The sequence below is a fragment of the Staurois parvus genome, unplaced genomic scaffold, assembly GCF_062004578.1.
Source record: "Staurois parvus isolate SC_StPar_1 unplaced genomic scaffold, SC_StPar_1.0 ptg003258l, whole genome shotgun sequence".
Taxonomy (NCBI): domain Eukaryota; kingdom Metazoa; phylum Chordata; class Amphibia; order Anura; family Ranidae; genus Staurois; species Staurois parvus.
This window is the reverse complement of record NW_028321054.1, coordinates 117,651-141,037: the sequence shown is the minus strand read 5'-3', so window position 1 is coordinate 141,037 and position 23,387 is coordinate 117,651. Positions and strand designations below refer to the sequence as shown.

At 49.5% G+C, this 23,387-nt stretch overlaps 1 protein-coding gene across 4 annotated transcripts in view; it reads right to left on the bottom strand.

The window, feature by feature from the left end:
* Window positions 1–6,870: 6,870 nt before the first annotated feature.
* The window catches only part of ZDHHC16 (zDHHC palmitoyltransferase 16), a 35,941-nt gene continuing 19,424 nt past the window's right edge, over window positions 6,871–23,387 (bottom strand). For 2 of the 4 annotated variants that reach the window (XM_089667448.1, XM_089667449.1), the window contains exons 6-10: window positions 21,461–21,594; window positions 15,831–15,878; window positions 8,980–9,068; window positions 7,311–7,434; window positions 6,871–6,961 (exon numbers count right to left, since the gene is read on the bottom strand). In XM_089667448.1, coding sequence (XP_089523574.1) covers window positions 6,887–6,961; window positions 7,311–7,434; window positions 8,980–9,068; window positions 15,831–15,878; window positions 21,461–21,594 — 470 coding nt within the window. In that variant the 3' untranslated portion in view covers window positions 6,871–6,886. The remainder of the gene's footprint in view (window positions 6,962–7,310; window positions 7,435–8,979; window positions 9,069–15,830; window positions 15,879–21,460; window positions 21,595–23,387) is intronic. The other 2 variants (XM_089667450.1, XM_089667451.1) reach the window with 1 other exon arrangement.

Below are 23,387 nucleotides of genomic sequence, written 5' to 3'. Positions count from 1 at the left end.
AGACTGGAAGGGGGGGGGAAAGTGCCCGGGCAGGAAAGGGGGGGAAAGTATCCGGACAGGAAAGGGGGGGAAGTGTCCGGACAGGAGGGGGGGGAAGCATCCGGACAGGAGGGGGGGGGGGGGGGGGGAAGTGTCCAGACAGGAGGGGGGGGGGGAAAGTGTCCAGACAGGAGGGGGGGGGAAAGTGTCCAGACAGGAGGGGGGGGGGGAAAGTGTCCAGACAGGAGGGGGGGGGGGGGGGAAAGTGTCCGGACAGGAAGGGGGGGGAAAGTGTCCGGACTGGAAGGGGGGGGGGGAAAGTGTCCGGACTGGAAGGGGGGGGAAAGTGTCCGGACTGGAAGGGGGGGGAAAGTGTCCGGACTGGAAGGGGGGGGAAAGTGTCCGGACTGGAAGGGGGGGGAAAGTGCACTTTATAAAGAGTTTTGAACGGATAAAATACTTTTTTTTAACTTTTTTCTAACCTCCGGAACGGATTAATTGGTTTTCAATGCATTCCTATGGGAAACCGCATTTCGGTTTATGAATTTTTCACAATACAAAAAGTCCTGCAGAACGCATTAAGTTGGTAGACCGAGGTACGCCGTACATTCAACATGGAGGTGATTAGTTGTTATCTATAGCAGTGCAGAAGATCAGAATATTGTGTCACCCAGCCTGACTGCTCTCCGTGTGCCGAATACAATGTATACATCCAAAGGGAAGGGAGCTGTTCCAGCATTGTGCATATCCTGCACTGGCTGAAGAGCGCCCCCCTCTGTTCGCTCTCAACGAGTCGAAAACAAATGCCCTCCCCTGACGTCACCCATAAAACCTTATTGGATCACCATGGCCGCACACGGCGGCGGATTTACTAAATGATTTGCACACAATCCTATGTGAGGATACACTTCCATGATCCAATCGTGGGAAAAGGAAATCCATCTGTACTTGTTCTCTCTGCACGTGAGTGGAATCATTTTAGTAAATAAGTCTTCCCCTGCAGACCGCCGCCACTGGAATGCGGTTCACCCGGAGTGGACGTCCTTGTCTTGTCGGGTTAAATAAAGTTGTGTGAATTGTGTGACTCCGTTTTCAGTGAAATATAATGTTATGATCTATATGTGAACTATTTTAAATGGGCAGCACAGTGGCTAAGTGGTTAGCACTTCCACCTGGGGCGTATCCACCGCGAGGCCAACAAGGCGGTTGCCTAGGGCAGCAATTTTTAGGGGAGCAGCACCGCCCTCCCCCCGAAGAAGGGACCCTTTGAGCAGCGGCGGACAGCAGGAAGATCAATGTGGGGGAGGGCAGTTGCAGAGCGACGATCGTGCAGCTGACAAGCCAGGACCAGGGGACAGCCTGGAGCAGGGAGAGAAGTGATGAAAGAGCCCGGAAGAGGTGAGCTGTGTTGTCTTCTGTGAGCTCTCCCTCCTGTCATCCATCCAGCAGATTACACTGACACTGATCACTGACAGATCGTATGGGACTGCACACACCTCCCCCCCTTCCTGCTGCACGGAGATCAGCAGTCCTTGGAGAGTGTGGGTGTGTGTGGTCCCATAGGATCTGAGGGAGAGGGGGCGGGAGGGAAGAGAGAGAGGGGAGAAAGAGGGAGGGAGGAAAGAGGAAAGGGGGGGGGGAAGAGGGGAGGGAGGAGGGGGAGAAAGAGAGGTGGGGGGAGAAAGAGAGAGGGGGAGAGAAAGAAAGAGAGGGGGAGGGAAAGAGGGGAGGGGGAGGGAAAGGGGGGGGGAGAAAAAGAGGGGGGGAAGAAAAAGAGGGGGGAAGAGGGAGGGGTCGGGAGAAGAGGGGGAGGGGAGAAAAAGAGGGGGGGAAGAGGGAGGGGGGGGAGAAGAGGGGGAGGGGAGAAAAAGAGGGGGTGAAGAGGGAGGGGGGGGAGCGAGGGAGGGGGGAGAAAGAGGGGGGGAGCGAGGGAGGGGGGAGCAAGAGAGGGGGGGGGAGCGAGAGAGAGAGGGGGGGAAGCGAGAGAGAGAGGGGGGGGGGGGAAGCGATAGAGAAGGGGAGAAAGTGAGAGGGGGGGAGAGAACAGAAAGAAAGGGGGAGAGAATCATATATACATACACACACTTATTGAACTCTCTCGCTCTCTCATTGGGGAGGGGGGTGCAAAATCTAAATACACTACTTCCACCTGCCAGTACTCAGGTCATTGGTTCGAATCCGAACCACAGCACCACCTGCCTGGATTTGTATGTTCTCCCTGTGCCTGCGTGGGTTTCCTCCCACACTCTAAAGACATGCTGGGAGGTGAATTGGATCCTGTCTGAATTGGCCCTAGTATGTGTATGTATGAATGTGAGTTAGGGACCTTAGATTGTAGGCTCCTCGGGGGCGGGGACTGATGTGAATGTACAATATGTATGTAAAGCGCGGCGTAAATTGACGGCGATATATAAGTACCTGAAATAAAAATTTAAAAAAATTGTAAAACCCCAATTCCAAAAAAGTTGGGATGCGATGTAAAATCTACCTAAATACAGAATGCAATGATCTGCAAATCTCATAAACCCAAATTTTATTCACAGCAAAAAACTATCAAATGTTGATCCCCTTGCAGCCCGCCCCGTGTATATATAGTGGGGCGTGGCGGCTGCACTGCGCTGGATCACCTACAGGTACGTGATCCTGAATTTCCGGGTAGAGGATGTGCACCCGCCACCCCATCTGTGCTGTCATTCAGCACAGCACACGCGGATTAGCAGGTCCCAGCCAATGATTGATGCCTGAGACCTGCTGATCGTCTTAGCGAATCACAGTACAGAGCCCTGTGTTTACTAACAGCACAGAGCTCTATACCCACGTGAAGATCTGACATTTTCTGGCACGTTTTGTTTACAAGTTTAAATCAGTATTTTTTGCTAGAAAATTACTTATAACCCCCAAACATTTTTTTGGCAAAGACCCTATTTATTGCAATTGTTTATGCCGCATGGTATTTGTGTAAATTTTTTTTTTTAACCACTTGCCTACAGGGCACTTATAGCCCCTTATTTACCAGGCCAATTTTCAGCTTTCAGCGCTGCCGCACTTTGATTGACAATTGCACGGTCATGCAACATTGTACCCATATGAAATTTTGATCATTTTTTTCTCACAAATAGAGCTTTCTTTTGGTGGTATTTATTCGCCACTGGGCGCTTTACTTTTTGCGCTATAAATTAAAAAAAGTGCAAAAAATTTGAAAAAAAAAAAAAAAAAGTTTCTTTGTTTCTATTATAAAATTTTTCAAACAGGTAATTTTTCTCCTTCACTGATGTGCGTTGATGAGGCAGCACTGATGGGCACTGATAGGCGGCACTGATGGGCACTGATAGGCGGCACTGATGGGCACTGATAGGCGGCACTAAAGGGCACCGATAGGCAGTACTAATGAGGTGGCACGGATAGGCGGCACTGATAGGCGGCACTAATGAGGTGTCACGGATAGGCGGCACTAATATGCAGCACTGATAGGCGGCACTGATAGGCGACACTGATGATGGGTACTGATAGACGGCACTGACTGGCATCACTGCTGGGCACTGACTGGCACAACCGCTGGGCACTGACTTGGCAGCACTGCTGGGCTGCACTGGTGGGTGGCACTGGTGGGCAGCACTGGTGGGTGGGCACAGGTGGGTGGCACTTCTGGGCACAGGTGTGTGACACTGCAGAGTGGCACAGGTGGGTGCACTGCTGGGCACAGGTGGGTGATCTGCTGGGCACAGGTGGGCGGAGCTAGTGGGCGCACTGCTGGGCACAGGTGGGCGGAACTTGTGGGTGGCACTGCTGGGCACCGATCATCAGTGCCCTGATGATCGGTGCCGATCCCCGCTCTGACAACTGCCGGTTCTCAGCAGTACTTTCCTCACGATCTGACAGCGTGAGGAAAGTGCAGCCGAGAAACCGGCAATTGCATTTCCCTGTGATCAGCGTGTCATTGGACACCGCTGATCAGGTGGTAAAAGGCCGGTATGATTGGCCTTTTACCACATCTCGTGATCAGCTGTGTCCGTAGGACACAGCGATCACGGAGATCGCCGGGTGCGCGCCCCCTGGGGCGCGATGGAGAGCGCATTCTGGGGGGACGTCATATGACGTCCACCCAGAACTGGCCGGCCGCAGTGCAGCCGTCATTCGGCTATCTGCGGTCGGCAACAAGTTAATACAGTGTATTAAAAAAAAAAAAAAACCACAATATATACCGCAATTTGATTGTAAAAAGTGAAAGATAACGTTACATCGAGTAAATAGATATCGAACATGTCACGCTTTAAAATTGCGTACGCTCGTGCAATGGTGACAAAACTACGGTAATTAAAAATCTCCATAGGCAACACTTTAAATATATTTCCAGGTGACCAGTGTAGACTTACACGGGAGGTCTGGTGCTGAATGATTGCTCTCGCTCTGACGTTCGTGACGATATCTCACGTGTGTGCGATCACCGTTTACGTCTGCGTACACTTCTGCGCGCAAGCATGGTGGGATGGGGCGTGTTAAAAAATTTTCTGTTATGTTTACACTTTTTTTTATCAAATATTCCTATTACAAGGAATGTAAACATCCCTTGTAATAGAAATAAGGCTTGACAGGTCCTTTTTACGAAGAGATCTGGGGGGTCAAAAAGACCCCAAATCTCTCCTTTGCCTTTAGAAGGTAAACCAAAATACATTTAGGCCAAAATTTATGAAGAAATTTGATTTTAAAGAAAAAATACGGTCTTTTCAAAATTTTGTTTCAAAAAAGTATTTTTCTCATTGACATAATAAAAAATAAAAACCCAGCAGTGATCAAATACAAGTGAAAGAAAGTTCTATTTTTTATCTTTTGCTGCAAAAAAAAAAGAAAAAAAATGTTTACAATTGCACCGGACCAGAAGTGACGTCATGACGTCGCTCCGGTCCTCCAATGTCATAGAGGTGAACAGAGACCATAGAGTCGTTGCCCCTGGGAGCATCCGGCCGCATCTTCGGATCATTTCTCAGGTTCGCCACTTGTTAGGCACACAGTTAACCCTTTGAGTGGCCCTAGATGTCAACCCCTTCCTGCCCAGTGTCATTGGTACAGTGACAGTGTATAGCATCAGCACTGATCACTGGTGTCACTGGAGAGGTCAGGGTCACTTAGTTCCCCCCCCCCCCCAGTGTCATTGGTACAGTGACAGTGTATAGCATCAGCACTGATCACTGTATTGGTGTCACTGGAGACGTCAGGGTCACTTAGTTACCGCCCCCCCCCAGTGTCAGTTAGTGTCAGATTGCCTGCTATAAGTTGCTGATCACTGTCATTACTAAAAAAAAAATAAAATAAAAAATGTAAATTCCAGTATATATCTCACAGTTCGTAGACACCATACCTTTCACATGAACCAATCAATATACATGTATTGGGATTTTTGTTTTGTACCAAAGACACGGAGAAGAATACATTTTGGCCAAAATTTATAAAGAAATTTGATTTTAATATAAAAAATACCGTCTTTCTTTTCAAAATTTTGTTTCAAAAAAGTTTTTTTTCCGATGACATAAAAAAAAAACAGCGGTGATCAAATACCAGTGAAAGAAAGTTCTATTTGTGGAAAAAAAAATATAAATGTTTAAGTACAGTGTTGCATGACTGCGCAATTGCCAGTTAGAGTAGTGCAGTGCTGAATAGCAACAAATGCCTTGGTCATGAAGGGGGTAAAACCTTTTGGAGCTTAAGTGGTTAAACTGAGAAAATGGACTATTTAAGATAAACCAGAAGGTCATTTTGAGATTGATGGCAGCAACAGGTCTCAAAAAAGTTGGGCTGGGGCAACAAAAACTGGCAAAGTAGGTGGGGCTAACAAGGAAGAGCTGGTAAAACAATGAGTACAGGCGGGGAGTGGCAGCATAGTGTACAGACCAATGAGTACAGGCGGGGAGGGACAGCATAGTGTACAGACCAATGAGCACAGGTGTGGAGGGGCAGCATAGTGTACAGACTAATGAGTACAGGTGGGGAGGGGCAGCTTTTTTTTTTTTTTATCCCCTTGCCTACCGGGCACTGTCACCCCCTTCCTGCTGAGGCCAAGTTTCAGCTTTCAGCTCTGTCGCACTTTGAATGACAATTGTGCGGTCATGCAACACTGTACCCATATGACATTTTTATAATTTTTTTCACACAAACAGAGCTTTTTGGTGGTATTTAATCACTTTTGCAGGTGAGGGGGGGGGGGGAAGGTTGCACTATAAACGAAAAATCATAGGCAGAACTGATGGGCATTGATAGACAGAACTGATGGGCATTGATAGGCAGAACTGATGGGCACTGACAGGCAGAACTGATGGGCACTGACAGGCAGAACTGATGGGCACTGACAGGCAGAACTGATGGGCATTGATAGGCAGAACTGATGGGCACTGACAGGCAGAACTGATGGGCATTGACAGGCAGAACTGATGGGCATTGATAGGCAGAACTGATGGGCATTGATAGGCAGAACTGATGGGCATTGATGAGTAGGCACTGATGATGCTGTACTATACATTGATGAGGCACTGATAGGTGGCACTGATAGGTAGCACTGACGGGCAGCACTGCTGAGAACTGACGGGCAGCACTGTTGGGAACTGACGGGCAGCATTGATCAGTACCCCGATCATCAGTGCAGATGTCTGCTTCGACAGTTGCTGGTTCCCGGCAGTGCTCTCATGCTGTGACAGGGTGAGGAAAGTTCTGCCGATAACCGGCAACTATATTTACATGGTGGTCAGCTGTGATTGGCCTTTTACCATGTCATGTGATCAGTGATCACAGACAGCGCCGGGTGCGTGTCGCTAGGGGGCGTGTCCTGGGAGGACATCATATGACGCCCTCCCAGGACCGCACTGTAGACGTCATTGGGGTAGAACGCGGTAGGAAAATGGTTACATTTCAGGATAACTTACAGTTTTGTCTGAACTCCGAAGAAAAGTCTCCAGTTGCTGCAGCGGCCGCAGCTGTACGGATTGTAGAACGCCTGCAGTGAGGAAACAAGGACATGTCAGTACTGATGGACATCAAATGAGGGCAATGATTGGCCGGTCCCAAGTCAGGTCACAGAGGGTCCAGGGGTCAGTCATACAGGAGACCGCTAACAGCAGCAATATATGGGGGGCGCCGCAGGGACGCCCATAGGTGGCTCTGTGCTGGTGGGGAGGATCTTTATAGCCAATAATCCGGCAGAGTTCCACTTTAATCTGATATGAATGGCGGATTACATAAGATTTTGGGAGGCTCCCTGCCGGCTCTCCCTACCGCCCCCTACCTGTATTGCAGTGTCAGTGGGAGCTGGAAATAGACGGCCATCATGGATGTGGTCAGCTTACCCTCCCCATGGTCAGCAGCCTCTTCTTCTCCTTCTTGTTGATGTGCCGCTCTATGCTGGTCTCCCCTCGGGTGATGAGCATCGCGTGCCACAGCGTGAGAGCGCCGAGCGCCAGAGCCACAGAACTGCAGAAACAAGAACCAATGCATCACTATGGGTGGACGGCCACCTACCCGCCAGTCCTGGGCACCTACCCGCCAGTCCTGGGCACCTACCCGCCAGTCCTGGGCACCTACCCGCCAGTCCTGGGCACCTACCCGCCAGTCTGCCAGTCCTGGGCACCTACCCGCCAGTCCTGAGCACCTACCCGCCAGTCCTGGTCACCTACCCGCCAGTCCTGGTCACCTACCCGCCAGTCCCGGTCACCTTCACTTCACACTTCCTGAGAATACTCAACATTTACGCAAAAGGAAACCTTATACATACTGTACATTCCCATCAGTCCCTGCCCTATAGGCTGTATGGGGGACCCTGTCAGGCAGGCTGTATGGAGGACCCTGTCAGGCAGGATGTATGGGGGACCCTGTCAGGCAGGATGTATGGGGGACCCTGTCAGGCAGGATGTATGGGGGACCCTGTCAGGCAGGATGTATGGGGAACCCTGTCAGGCAGGATGTATGGGGAACCCTGTCAGGCAGGTTGTATGGGGGACCCTGTCAGGCAGGTTGTATGGGGACCAATGTCAGGCAGGTTGTTTGGAGGACCCTGTCAGGCAGGTTCTATGAGGGACCCTGCCAGGCAGGCTGTATAGGGGATCATGCCATGTAAGCATTATGGGGGACCCTGCAAGGTAGGCTGTATGGGGGACCCTGCAAGGTAGGCTGTATGGGGGACCCTGACAGGTAGGCTGTATGGGGGACCCTGACAGGTAGGCTGTATGGGGGACCCTGACAGGTAGGCTGTATGGGGGACCCTGACAGGTAGGCTGTATGGGGGACCCTGACAGGTAGGCTGTATGGGGGACCCTGACAGGTAGGCTGTATGGGGGACCCTGACAGGTAGGCTGTATGGGGGACCCTGACAGGTTGGCTGTATGGGGGACCCTGTCAGGTAGGCTGTATGGGGGACCCTGCCAGGTTGGCTGTATGGGAGACCCTGCCAGGTTGGCTGTATGGGGGACCCTGCCAGGTAGACTGTATGGGGGACCCTGCCAGGTAGACTGTATGGGGAACCCTGCCAGGTAGACTGTATGGGGAACCCTGCCAGGTAGACTGTATGGGGAACCCTGCCAGATAGACTGTATGGGGAACCCTGCCAGATAGACTGTATGGGGGACCCTGCAAGGTAGACTGTATGGGGAACCCTGCCAGGTAGACTGTATGGGGAACCCTGCCAGATAGACTGTATTGGGGAACCCTGCCAGGTAGACTGTATGGGGAACCCTGCCAGGTAGACTGTATGGGGAACCCATGAACTGTAATGGCAGCTCTGCCCTTTGCCTTTAATTTTACTTTAAATAAAACATTACATAGACTGCAGTTCCTCAGCTGTTTTTATTTTCTCGTTTCCCTCCAATGTGGGTTAATATTGCGGCGAGATTTATTCCTTTTTTATGACACGAGCTGCCACCGAATTGTAAGATCAGTCTATTGGTACACTGGATAGTCCTTAGTGAAAGCAATATAAAAAAGGTGCGGCCAGTTCCAATGTACAAAGTTGTGTGAACTTACCTGCAGAGTACCCAGAGGTAGATGATACACTTGTGAAACATTCTCTCCCTGAAGGTGAAGGTAGGTGGGGGGGTCTGACTGTAGAAGGTCTAAGAGCAAAGAAGATATATAGACGGTTATAGATCCACATCCAGCTCTTGGGTTCCCACACAGACAGAAGCTTTCCTTTGAATTATGGATGCAGACCGAGTATTATTATTATTATACAGTATTTATATAGCGCCAAAGGGTATGCTCAGCGCTGTACATTATAGTGGGGGACAGAACATGAGACAAGACAGTAACAATACAATACACGAGGGGATCGAGGGCCCTGCTCTTTCGAGCTTACAATCTAGGAGGGAGGGGGTAGTGGTACAGGAGGAAGTGGCTGTGGGGGATGGAGTGGTGGGAGGAGTGGAGGAGGTTAGTTGTTAGGTGAGGTCGGGTGTTAGGTGAGGGTGGGGTAGGCTTCCCTGAAGAGGAGGGTTTTCAGGGTGCGTCTGAAGGTGAGGAGGGTAGGTGACAGTCTGATGGATTGGGGTAGGGAGTTCCAGAGGATGGGGGAAGTCCTAAAGAAGTCCTGCAATTGGGCAGGGGAGGAGGAGACCAGGGAGCTAGAGAGTAGGAGGTCCTGTGAGGAGCGGAGGGCACGGGTAGGGTAGTATTTGGGTATCAGGTCGGTTATGTAGTTTCGGGCGGCGTTGTGAATGGCTTTGTAGGTCAGAGTTAGCAGTTTGAATTTGATGCGTTGGGCAATCGGGAGCCAATGAAGGGATTGGCAGAGGGGGGTGGAGCGGTTGGTGAGGTGGATGAGTCTGGCTGCTGAGATCAGGATAGTCTGGAGTGGGGATAGCGTTTGTTTGGGTAGGCCAGTGAGGAGGGAGTTGCAGTAGTCCAGGTGTGAGATGATGAGGGAGTGTACGAGTTGTTTGGTGGTGTCTGGGGTGAGGAACGTGCGTATCTTGGAGATGTTGCGGAGGTGGAGCCGACAAGATCTAGATAGGAGTTGGATGTGGGGCAGGAAGGACAGGTGGGAGTCCAGGGTGACACCCAGGACTTTGGCGTGTGGGGTGGGAGAGATGGTGGCGTTGTTAGTAGTGATGGAGAGCATGGGGCGGGGGGGGGGCTCGGGGTGGGGGGGGGGAAGACCAGGAGCTCGGTTTTGGATAGGTTAAGTTTGAGGAAATGGAGCGACATCCAGTCTGATATGTCGTTTAGGAGGTGGGCGATGTGGGCGGAGACTGAGGGGGTGGGGTGGGGGGTGGAGAGGTAAATTTGGGTGTCGTCGGCATAGAGGTGGTAATTGAAGCCGTGGGAGTGAATACGTTTGCCAAGGGAGGAGGTGTAGATGAAGAAGAGGAGGGGTCTGAGGACAGAGCCTTGGGGGACCCCGACAGAGATGGTGGGGGAGGTACTCGCTGATACCGATTACCGAAACCTATTTTTAGAGTCATGTGACCGGACAAGCTTTGAAATCGCACTGCAAACTGGCCGGGACAAGGTCGGTTTTAATATCTGAGCATTTGCAGGAGGACAAGTACTTGAGCAAATGCTTCGTTACGGCACTGGTATCGGTACAACCCTACTGACAACACCAACCCGAGTGTTACGGAATATCGCCACATACACAATACTTGATGTTTCTTCTCCTGCCAGGGATACAAAGGGAGTCTTCCATATGAAAGTCAATCAAGACTCAATTATAAAAGTCAGTCATGACAACCCAGAGATTTACTTTTTGTCTTCTACTAGATGTCCAACATCATTCAACCCTGATCCTCTGAGCCCAGGTCATCCCGGACCAGCCCCCAGGTCATCCCGGACCAGCCCCCAGGTCATCCCGGACCAGCCCCCAGGTCATCCCGGACCAGCCCCCAGGTCATCCCGGACAAGCCCCCAGCCTGTGACTGGACAGTGAGAGAAGCGTCAAACTGATGAGTTCACCACTCTTCTCTCCTCCTACCATGAGCACCAGGAAAACTGATGGGAAATGTATGCTGCTTACCATGCATTGGGGTGTGCTTTGATAAAGGTGCTTTGGGAAGGTGGATTGGGGTGCCATTAAGACACAGTCTACTGGAGAAATGTTTTGCCTTAAACTGATTTGAGAAGAACCGAGTGATTCATCCTTCCAAATGCTACCTGAAAATGATCCGTTTTAGCTGGGCTTGGCCCTTTAGTGTATGTGAACAAAGATCAATTACAGGAATATTCCTGCCGCAATGGGCCCAGTGTATGAAAGAGGACATGTATCTGATGCTTGTGGTGGCCAAATAATAATTTTCCAGAAACATTCATTCACGGCCACCATATTATCCGACAATTAAAGTGAAACAGTCATTAAACAAAACACTTGTAGAAGAAGACTGGGCATGCTAAGCTTCCTCACAGAATCGCCAGAACGTCATTCATTCACGAGAAACAGTCATGAGAAGTCTACAGGGAACGCTCACACTGGTCCTTCCTACTGACCCCCAGCAAAACTGTTCTTGTTGCCAAAATCAGCTTGTCAGCTTCTTCCTATCATTCTCCGGGTGCACCATGGCTGAATGGAGGATGTAATCTGAACATTGGCCATGGGCAACAAACATCTGCTTTAGATCTTTTGATAAATAAGCCCCAGTCCCTGCAGTTTGCATGTATAACTTCATCTTGGTTCCAGTGTCCGGGTACCACTAATCCATGTTATTTAGCCTTTCATGAAAGTCCGCAAATGTATTGGAATAGCTTTTAACTTGCACATCTTTGGAGCTGTCAGTGGCTTTTGTTCAGGTTTTGTATTCCCACACAAGTCTATGGGAATACAAACTCTACTTGAAGGAGGTCAAAGTCTAGTCAGGACGAGGTCAAAGTCTGGTCAGGAGGAGGAGGTCAAAGTGGAGGAGGAGGTCAAAGTCGGGTCAGGAGGACGAGGTCAAAGTCGGGTCAGGAGGACGAGGTCAAAGTCGGGTCAGGAGGACGAGGTCAAAGTTGGGGCAGGGGGACATGGTCAAAGTCTGGTCAGGAGGACATGGTCAAAGTCTGGTGAGAAGGAGGAGGTCAAAGTCTGGTGAGAAGGAGGAGGTCAAAGTCTGGTGAGAAGGAGGAGGTCAAAGTCTGGTCAGGAGGAGGAGGTCAAAGTCTGGTCAGGAGGAGGAGGTCAAAGTCTGGTCAGGAGGAGGAGGTCAAAGTCTGGTCAGGAGGAGGAGGTCAAAGTCTGGTCAGGAGGAGGAGGTCAAAGTCAAGTCAGGTGAAGGTCAAAGTCAGGTTAGGTGGAGGTCAAGTTCATGTCAAAAGGTGGTTAGCTACAGGTCAGATGCATCTGTCAATGTATTTTGTAGGATCTCAGAAGAATCTCACACTCATGCCATGGACAGAAATCCAATGCCTATCAACACAGACCCAGTTACTGTGTATCTGGGAAGTGAACTAGGAAGTCTGAGAAATAACCTATACAGTGCCTTGAAAAAGTCTTCCTCCCCCTTGAAATTTTCACCATTTTGTCATGTTATAAACAAAACCGTCAATGTATTTATCGGGATTGGATGTGATGGACCGACACAAACCGGCACATAATTGTGACGTGGAAGGAAAATGAGAAATGGTTTCCAACATTTGTGACCAATAAATCTGTGAAAAGTGTGTCTACATTTGTATTCGGCCCCCCGGAGTTAATACTTTGTAGGACCCCCTTTGGCTGCAATTCCAGCTGCAAGTCTTTTTGGGGATGTCTCTTTGCACATCTAGAGAGGGACATTTCTGCCCGTTCTTCTTTGCAGAATCGCTCAAGCTGTCAGATTGGATGGAGAGCGTCTGGGAACAGCAATGTTTACAGTTGTGACCAAAATTATTCAACCCCCACTGAAATTGAGTGTTTTGGCCAGTTTGACATTGCTTTTGATCATTCAGTCATCTTGCTTACATTTACATTAAAGAGGCACTTGTAGGTCAGACAAATATAACATAACAGTTATAATGAAATAACCACAAATGTCTTTTCTGTGCTCACAGCATTATCAGTTTTATTCAACCCCCAAGTGACATTCAATCTTAGTACTTAGTACAGCATCCTTTTACAGTTATAACAGCTTTTAAACGTGAAGCATAGCTTGACACAAGTGTCTTGCAGCGATCTACGGGTATCTTCGCCCATTCTTCATGGGCAAAGGCCTCCAGTTCAGTCACATTCTTAGGCTTGCGCACTGCAACTGCTTTCTTTAAGTCCCACCAGAGGTTCTCAATCGGATTTAAGTCTGGTGACTGCGATGGCCACTCCAAAATGTTCCAGCCTTTCCTCTGCAACCATGCTCTAGTGGACTTGGAGGTATGCTTGGGATCATTGTCCTGTTGAAAGGTCCAACGTCTCCCAAGCCTCAGGTGTGTGACGGACTGCATCACGTTTCCATCCAATATCTCCTGGTACTGAAGAGAATTCATGGTACCTTGCACACGCTGAAGCTTCCCTGTACCTGCAGAAGCAAAACAGCCCCAAAGCATGATTGACCCTCCACCATGCTTCACAGTAGGCAAGGTGTTCTTTTCATCATAGGCCTTGTTCTTCCTCCTCCAAACATAGCGTTGATCCATGGGCCCAAACAGTTCTAATTTTGTTTCATCAGTCCACAGAACACTATCCCACAACTTTTGTGGTTTGTCCACATGGCTTTTGGCATACTGCAGTCGACTCTTCTTATTCTTTGGAGACAGCAAGGGGGTACGCCTGGGAGTTCTGGCACGGAGGCCTTCATTACGCAGTGTGCGTCTTATTGTCTGGGCTGAAACTTCTGTACCCACATCTGACAAATCTTTTCTCAGTTCCTCAGCAGTCACACGGGGACTTCTCTCCACTCTACGCTTCAGGTAGCGCACAGCAGTCGAAGTCAGCATCTTCTTTCTGCCACGACCAGGTAGCGTTTCAACAGTGCCCTTTGCCTTGAATTTGCGAATGATGCTTCCTAAGGTGTCTCTTGGTATGTTTAACATCTTTGCAATCTTCTTATAGCCATTGCCCTTCCTGTGAAGAGAAATCACCTCTTCTCTTGTCTTCCTGGACCATTCTCTTGCCTTCACCATGTTTGTAACCACACCAGTAAATGTCTAGAAGGAGCTGAGTATCACAGTCATTTTAAAGCTGCCTAATTGGTGCTTATTATGCTTGATTGCTGCTCGGTGACATCCACAGGTGTTTTCAATACCTGATGGAAAGCACCTGTATGAACCTCTGTTCTTCAGAGTGGTAGTCTTTAAGGGGTTGAATAATTGTGGCAATGAAGAAACCACATAAGAACCATTTACTACTGTATTACATAAACAATTGATGTCATTTTAGTTGCATTTGGGTAGTTACAACGTCCTTGTAGGATTTGATTCTGAATACAATTCCAAATGTACACTATAGTCCCTAAACCCCTTTACAGCATTGGGGGTTGAATAATTTTGGTCACAACTGTAGGTCTGGCCACAGATTCTCCATTGGATTTGGGTCTGGACTGTGACTGGGCCATTCTAACACATGAAGATGCTTTGATCTAAACCATTCCATTGTAGCTCTGGCTGGATGTTTCGGGTCGTTGTCCTTCTGGAAGGGGAACCTCCGCCTCGGTCTCAAATCTTCTACAGACTCTAACAGGTTTTCTTCTAAGATTGCCCTGTATTTGGCTCCATCCATCTTCCCATCAACTCTGACCAGCTTTTCTGTCCCTGCTGAAGAAAAGCATCCCCACCACATGATGCTGCCACCACCATGCTTCACGGTGGGGATGGTGTGTTCAGGGTGATGAGCAATGTTAGTTTTCCACCACACATAGCGTTTTGCTTTTAGGCTAAAAAAGTTAAATGTTGGTCTCCTCTGACCAGAGCCCCTTCTTCCACATTTGCTGTGTCCCCCACATGACTTCTCACAAACTGCAAACAGGACTTCTTCTGGCTTTCCTCCAACAATGACTTTCTTCTTGCCACCCTTCCATAGAGGCCAGATTTGTGGAGTGATGACTAATAGTTGTCCTGTGGACAGATTCTCCCCCCTGAGCTGTGGATCTCTGCAGCTCCTCCAGAGATCCCATGAGCCTCTTGGCTGCTTCTCTGATGAATGCTCTCCTTGCCCGGCCGGTCAGTTTAGGTGGACGGCCATGTCTTGGTAGGTTTGCAGTTGTGCCGTACTCTTTCCATTTTTGGATGATGGATTGAACAGTGCTCCGTGAGAGGTTCAAAGCTGGAGATATTTTTTTTTTATAACCTAACCCTGCTTTAAACTTCTCCACAACTTTATCCCTGACCTGTCTGGTGTGTTCCTCGGCCTTCACGATGCTGTTTGTTCACTAATGTTCTCTAACAACCTCTGAGGAATTCACAGAACAGCTGGATTTACACTGAGATCACATGACACACAGTTGGACACTATTTAGGTGACTTCTGAAGGCAATTGGTTCCACTAGATTTTAGTTAGGGGTATCAGAGTAACGGGGGCTGAATACAAATGCACACCACAGTTCTCACATATTTGTAAAAAATGTTGAAAACCATTTATCATCTTCCACTTCACAATTATGTGCCACTTTGTGTTGGTCTATCACATCCAATCCCAATAAAATACATTGGCGGTTCTGGTTGTCACACGACAACATGGGGAACATTTCAAAGGGGGAGGAAGACTTTTTCAAGGCATTACATATCACCATGGTAGACCATATGGAAGGCTACACAGGTTTGGAACATGAAGGACCGGATAAAAGCGAATGCAGGTTAGTGACACGAGACAACCATCCACCAACACAAGGAGGAAGCAGGAAGAGACGACAGGGGACATGCTGGAAGCAATGTTTAGGACAGCCCGTGCACAGAAGGAACCCTCCAACATTGGTGAAGGGCAATAACCAGACAACACAGCCCACCTCATTGCCTGCAAACGTCAGCCTCTCCTTCTCCTGGTGCTTGAATTTCTGATAAGAGGGAAATATGACCAAAGTTACCTTCCTGTCCAGCTAAACAGGACCCTAAACCCCCCCCCCCCAATATGCAGAGATGAAGTATGGGGTAACTATTGGGGTGTAGTAGTTTCTACAGAACATCTCACAAACCTACCCCAGGCAATATACTGAACGTAGGACAAGAATGCTGAAGGACTAGGCTGTACATCGGTGGGAGGTAAGACAATTCAGCTTTGTAAAGCAAGTGAACTCCGCCATGATGAATCCGCCATATCCCCACCCCGCTAAAAGGTCCTCAACAATGAGGAAAGGAAAGCCAATCATCATCTGGCCGCATACAGTGGAGGGTGCTGAGCTCACCAAAGGGCGGCACAAACACTGCAAAGAATTACCATCACACATCTAATGGGCTGTTTATTATAGATGGTGACTGGTCTATATAGTAAAGCCAAGCGCACAGTCCAACCCTGACATCACTTCTCCTGGAATGAAGAGAACCTGTCATAAGGGCGATACAGAAGCTGCTATTTCTGATTTGTGTTTAATGGTGTAAACCAGGGGTGTCCAGCCAGTTTAATGGTGTAAACTAGGGGTGTCCAACCGGTTTAATGGTGTAAACCAGGGGTGTCCAACCGGTTTAATGGTGTAAACCAGGGGTGTCCAGCCGGTTTAATGGTGTAAACCAGGGGTGTCCAGCCGGATTAATGGTGTAAACCAGGGGTGTCCAGCCGGATTAATGGTGTAAACCAGGGGTGTCCAGCCGGATTAATGGTGTAAACCAGGGGTGTCCAGGCGGATTAATGGTGTAAACCAGGGGTGTCCAACCGGTTTAATGGTGTAAACCAGGGGTGTCCAACCGGTTTAATGGTGTAAACCAGGGGTGTCCAGGTGGTTTAATGGTGTAAACTAGGAGTGTCCAGCCGGTTTAATGGTGTAAACCAGGGGTGTCCAACCGGTTTAATGGTGTAAACCAGGGGTGTCCAACCGGTTTAATGGTGTAAACCAGGGGTGTCCAGGTGGTTTAATGGTGTAAACTAGGAGTGTCCAGCCGGTTTAATGGTGTAAACCAGGGGTGTCCAACCGGTTTAATGGTGTAAACCAGGGGTGTCCAACCGGTTTAATGGTGTAAACCAGGGGTGTCCAGGTGGTTTAATGGTGTAAACTAGGAGTGTCCAGCCGGTTTAATGGTGTAAACCAGGGGTGTCCAGCCGGTTTAATGGTGTAAACCAGGGGTGTCCAGCCGGTTTAATGGTGTAAACCAGGGGTGTCCAGCCGGTTTAATGGTGTAAACCAGGGGTGTCCAACCTTTTGACTCTACCGGGCCACATTGGAAGAAGAGGAATGGTCTTGGGCCACACCATAAAAAAACCCACCAACAATTAGGGCCCCATTCACACATCATGATCTTGAATCATGGGCGGAATCGTGGCGTTTTTGCCCGCGATTCAAAAAAAAAAATCGCACTGCAACCTTGGTAAAACACACCACGTGTGCTTGGGTGCCATTCATTCTTACCAGCACCTCAAACGTGGTGCAATTTTGCTGCGACTGTTGCACAACATAAGTAGAAGTAGTTGCCCACACGAAGCTCCTGCTCCTTTTTGGGCGACAAGCTCTGCATTGGTGCATTTTGCCACGATTGCCATGAGATTTGGAATCACGGGTGGAATTGCAGTGATTCAAAATCGCAAAGTGTGAATGGGGCCCATGGATAGCTGAACAGGAGAAGTTGGGTGGATGATTAGATTTCAGCTATGTGTACATAGGAGGGACGGGAGACGGCCAGGCAGTGTCAGGGATGGTGGTTGAGGGTTTGGGGGCTACTACCCCACCCCCCAGATCTGGTCATGCGGCACTTACTTGGGTGGTGCTAGAAAGTGGGAGTCCCTGTGTGTACTGCCGGTACTACTGAAGACACAGCATCCCTCCAGGCGTTCCTGTGCTGGCCGGAGCCATGTGGGATCAGCTCACCGGCTGCGGTTGGATGGCACAGTGCAGGCCCGCTGTCGGCAGCCTGTCAAACTCCTTGGCTAGGTTCACACATTTGCGTGTTGCAATTGATGTGTTTTCTGGTGCGTTTTGCATTTTTGAGCATGTGATTTTGACACTTTTTTTATGCATTTTGCTTTTTCTTCTTTTTAATTTGCCCATTAGAAAATTATTGACTTCATGCCACTTTGATGCGTCCCTCCAATTGGGAACTGCCACAAGTTTACAGTTTTGCGTTGGGCCGCAGGCTGGACTCCCCTGGTGTAAACTGGAACCCCATCGCAGAATACACCATTCAGTCCTCTCATCTGTATATCTCCTTTGTGGAATTATTACATTTCTGCTGGGGGCGGATTATTCTGCAATTACTTGTCATTACACAACAAAGAAAAAATATATCACCGAAGGACAAACAAGGCTTTCCTTTCCTGTTATCGTCATGGAAATAGGATTTTAATACACTTTTTCTACTTTGTATCTATCTCCCGTCTGATCGATGTTTATAAACAATGTTACTTTGTATCTCTCCATCTCCCGTCTGATAGATGTTTATAAACAATGTTACTTTGTATCTCTCTCACTTCCGTCTGATTGATGTTTATAAACAATGTTACTTTGTATCTTTCTATCCCCCGTCTGATCGATGTTTATAAACAATGTTACTTTGTATCTCTCCATCTCCCGTCTGATCGATGTTTATAAACAATGTTACTTTGTATCCCTCCATCTCCCGTCTGATCGATGTTTATAAACAATGTTACTTTGTATCTCTCTATCCCCCGTCTGATCGATATTTATAAACAATGTTACTTTGTATCTCTCTGACTTCTGTCTGATTGATGTTTATAAACAATGTTACTTTGTATCTCTACCTCCCGTCTGAACAATGTTTGGGCTTTCAGCAGCAGGACAGAGGCTGGACACCCCACACACATCTTGCGTTGTTTGATGACATTGTTTTGCCGTGTGAACAGAGTGCCTTCAAGTGGTCAATGAGACTGTAAGCGGGAAAAAATCTGGAAGTCGCCAGTCCCAACTTATACCTACAAACTTGTTTCGGGTGAATCATTTATTTTCATAGCTTGGTCGCAGATTAATGTTAAAGCCCCACTCCGGGCTAAGACCATTTTTTCACTAGCCTCCCTCCCACCTCTGACCTGTGGTATTAACCACTTGTTTCCTTCTTACCTTGTGAAGGTAATACTCACCTAGGTCCCCCTTCCAGGTCCCTTGCAACTTCCAGTTCCAGGTGGGGGCCTGCTGATCCAGTGCTGTGATGTCCCCCCTGAGATCGCCAGTGCCCTGTGATGACGTGTTCCTCTTCTTGGTCCAGATAGGACCCTGGTGCTGGACATTCAATGTGTCTGTGTCCTGCAGGCACTGACATGGACACAACTAAAAAGGTTGAGGGGCAGGCTTGGGGCTGCAGCGTCACATGACCGCTGCTTAGGGTAAGTTATATAAGGATTTTATTTTATAGCAAACACGGGGGGACAAAACTGATCCCAGAGTGGGGCTTTAATTCCTCTTCCAAATGGCTATGGCCTTTGCATAGAACTGTGAACTCAGATCCAGGGACATAACAAGCCAGTTGATGATGCCACATACTGGCATCCAGTGGCGCAGGGTGGGTTTTCAGCACCCGGGGTAAGGCAAGTAATTTGTGCCCCCTAACCTGTGGACCTTTAGAACTTCCTCCAGAGTGCCCCCTTTGTAGTACTAAAGGGACACTTTGGAGGATCTAAGGGCACTTAGTACCTCCACAGTGCCCCCTTTAATCCACCAGAGTGCCCCCTTACATCTTCCACAGTGCCCCTTACATCCTCTAGAGTGTTGCCTTAGTAGTACTAAAGGGACATTTTGGAGGATGACACGGGACACTCTGGAGGATCTAAGGGTACTTAGTACCTCCAGAGTGCCCCCTTAAATCCACCAGAGTGCCCCCTTACATCCTCCTCCAGAGTGCCCCTTACATTCTCCTCCAGGGTGCCCCCCTATATCCTCCTCCAGAGTGCCCCCTTAGTGCCTCCAGAGTGCCCGCTTAGTACTACTGTACTAAGGGGGCACTCTGGAGGTACTATGTTAGAACCCTTAGATCCTCTAGAGTGCCCCCTACATCCTCCACAGTGCCCCCTGTGTAGTAATAGAGGGGCACTTTGGAGGATGAAAGGGGCACTCTGGAGGATCTAAGTGTACTTAGTACCTGCAGAGTGCCCCCTTACATCCTCCACAGTGCCCCCTATATCTTCCTGAGTGCCCCCTTTGTAGTAATAGAGGGGCACTTTGGAGGATGAAAGGGGCACTCTGGAGAATCTAAGGATACTAACCTAGTACCTCCAGAGTACCCCCTTAAATCCACCAATGTGCCCCCTTACATCCTCCTCCAGAGTGCCCTTTACATTCTCCTCCAGGGTGCCCCCCTATATCCTCCTCCAGAGTGCCCCCCTACATCCTCCTCCAGAGTGCCCCCTTAGTGCCTCCAGAGTGCCCGCTTAGTACTACTGTACTAAGGGGGTACTCTGGAGGTACTATGTTAGAACCCTTAGATCCTCCAGAGTGCCCCCCTTACATCCACCAGAGTGCCCCTTACAACCTCCTCCAGAGTACCCCTTACATCCTCCTCCAGAGTGTTACCTTAGTGCCTCCTGGGTGCCCCTTTACATCCTCCCTCAGAGTGTTCCTTTAGTGCCTCCTGAGTGCCCCTTTACATCCTGCAGAGTGTCTCTTTACATCCTCCTCCAGAGTGCCCACTTAGTGCCTCCAGAGTGTCCGCTTAGTACCACTAAGGGGGCACTATGGAGAAGGATGTAAAGAGACACTCTGCAGGATGTAAAGGGGCACCCAGGAGGCACTAAGGGAACTCTCTGAGGGAGGATGTAAAGGGGCACCCAGGAGGTACTAAGGAAACACTCTGAAGGAGGATGTAAAAGGGCACCCAGGAGGCACTAAGGGAACACTCTGAGGGAGGATGTAAAGGGGCACCCAGGAGGCACTAAGGGAACACTCTGAAGGAGGATGTAAAGGGGCACCCTAGAGGCACTAAGGGAACAGCCTGTTCTAGCAATATCCATGTTATGAGCAGCAGAGCACACCGCCCACCTCCCTGCCGCCCTATTCCCGTCCTGCTCGCCCTCTACCTGCCACAGTCCCAACGTTCGCCTTGTATGTAAACTTTCCCTGTGGAACACGGACTCCTTGGCTTGTTGGTGTCACTTCCTGCAGCCGGTGTCAGTCTTTGCAGTGTCATGCAGGGAGGAGTCATCCGGTCCGCACACTAAAAGTCATCCCGAGTACCGGAGCACCGTCCAGACATTGCATCGCTCCACTCAGGTCAGCCCGGCAGCCTCTGCCATTATTCTCCTAGATGGGGATTGGGGCTTCCAGTACAGGCGCTGCCGGGAATCTATCGGAGGGCACTCAGATGTACGCCCCCTTTAAATGTTGCACCCGGGGCGACTGTACTTACCCCCTCCCCCACCACACACTACGCCACTGCTGGCATCTACACAGAAGTATATGGGTTTTGAGTGGACAAATCCTTTAAATGACACAAGTGCAGTAATGCCCCTCCACCTTGGACGGTGGCCCCTTTGTAATCATCTCACCTCGATGGCTGCGTAGGCCTCACGGAACATAATGCGGCTGCTGATGCTGCAGTAAATGCAGCCGAGGGTCATGAAAAGGCAGAAGGAGAAGAAGTAGCGATGGTTGTAATGGCCGACACAGTTATTGAGCCACGCTGAGATGTGAGCGAGTTAAGGAGCCTCGGCAACAGAGAAGACCCACCCTACTGACTGCTGTCCTCAATGGCCCTCCAATAGTATGAAGATGTGTTGGAGGTTCCCCAGGAAAACTCGGCAGAGGAGAGCAAAGGCCACCTTACCACCTCCACAGTCTACCGGCATCCTGATCCATCCATTATAACAGGCAGCCAGTCTACCGGCATCCTGATCCATCCATTATAACTGGCCGCCAGTCTACCGGCATCCTGATCCATCCATTATAACACGTTGCCAGTCTACCGGCATCCTGATCCATCCATTATAACACGTTGCCAGTCTACCGGCATCCTGATCCATCCATTATAACACGTTGCCAGTCTACCGGCATCCTGATCCATCCATTATAACACGTTGCCAGTCTACCGGCATCCTGATCCATCCATTATAACAGGCAGCCAGTCTACCGGCATCCTGATCCATCCATTATAACAGGCAGCCAGTCTACCGGCATCCTGATCCATCCATTATAACTGGCCGCCAGTCTACCGGCATCCTGATCCATCCATTATAACACGTTGCCAGTCTACCGGCATCCTGATCCATCCATTATAACTGGCCGCCAGTCTACCGGCATCCTGATCCATCCATTATAACTGGCCGCCAGTCTACCGGCATCCTGATCCATCCATTATAACACAATGCCAGTCTACCGGCATCCTGATCCATCCATTATAACACAATGCCAGTCTACCGGCATCCTGATCCATCCATTATAACAGGCAGCCAGTCTACCGGCATCCTGATCCATCCATTATAACACAATGCCAGTCTACCGGCATCCTGATCCATCCATTATAACACGTTGCCAGTCTACCGGCATCCTGATCCATCCATTATAACTGGCCGCCAGTCTACCGGCATCCTGATCCATCCATTATAACAGGCAGCCAGTCTACCGGCATCCTGATCCATCCATTATAACAGGCAGCCAGTCTACCGGCATCCTGATCCATCCATTATAACACGCAGCCAGTCTACCGGCATCCTGATCCATCCATTATAACACGTTGCCAGTCTACCGGCATCCTGATCCATCCATTATAACACGCAGCAAGTCTACCGGCATCCTGATCCATCCATTATAACACGCCGCCAGTCTACTGGCATCCTGATCCATCCATTATAACAGGCAGCCAGTCTACCGGCATCCTGATCCGTCCATTATAACTGGCTGCCAGTCTACCGGCATCCTGATCCATCCATTATAACAGGCCGCCAGTCTACCGGCATCCTGATCCATCCTTTATAACAGGCAGCCAGTCTACCGGCATCCTGATCCATCCATTATAACAGGTTGCCAGTCTACCGGCATCCTGATCCATCCATTATAACTGGCTGCCAGTCTACCGGCATCCTGATCCATCCATTATAACAGGCAGCCAGTCTACCGGCATCCTGATCCATCCATTATAACAGGCAGCCAGTCTACCGGCATCCTGATCCGTCCATTATAACACGTTGCCAGTCTACCGGCATCCTGATCCGTCCATTATAACAGGCAGCCAGTCTACCGGCATCCTGATCCGTCCATTATAACTGGCTGCCAGTCTACCGGCATCCTGATCCATCCATTATAACAGGCCGCCAGTCTACCGGCATCCTGATCCATCCATTATAACACGCAGCCAGTCTACCGGCATCCTGATCCATCCATTATAACAGGTTGCCAGTCTACCGGCATCCTGATCCATCCATTATAACTGGCTGCCAGTCTACCGGCATCCTGATCCATCCATTATAACACGCAGCC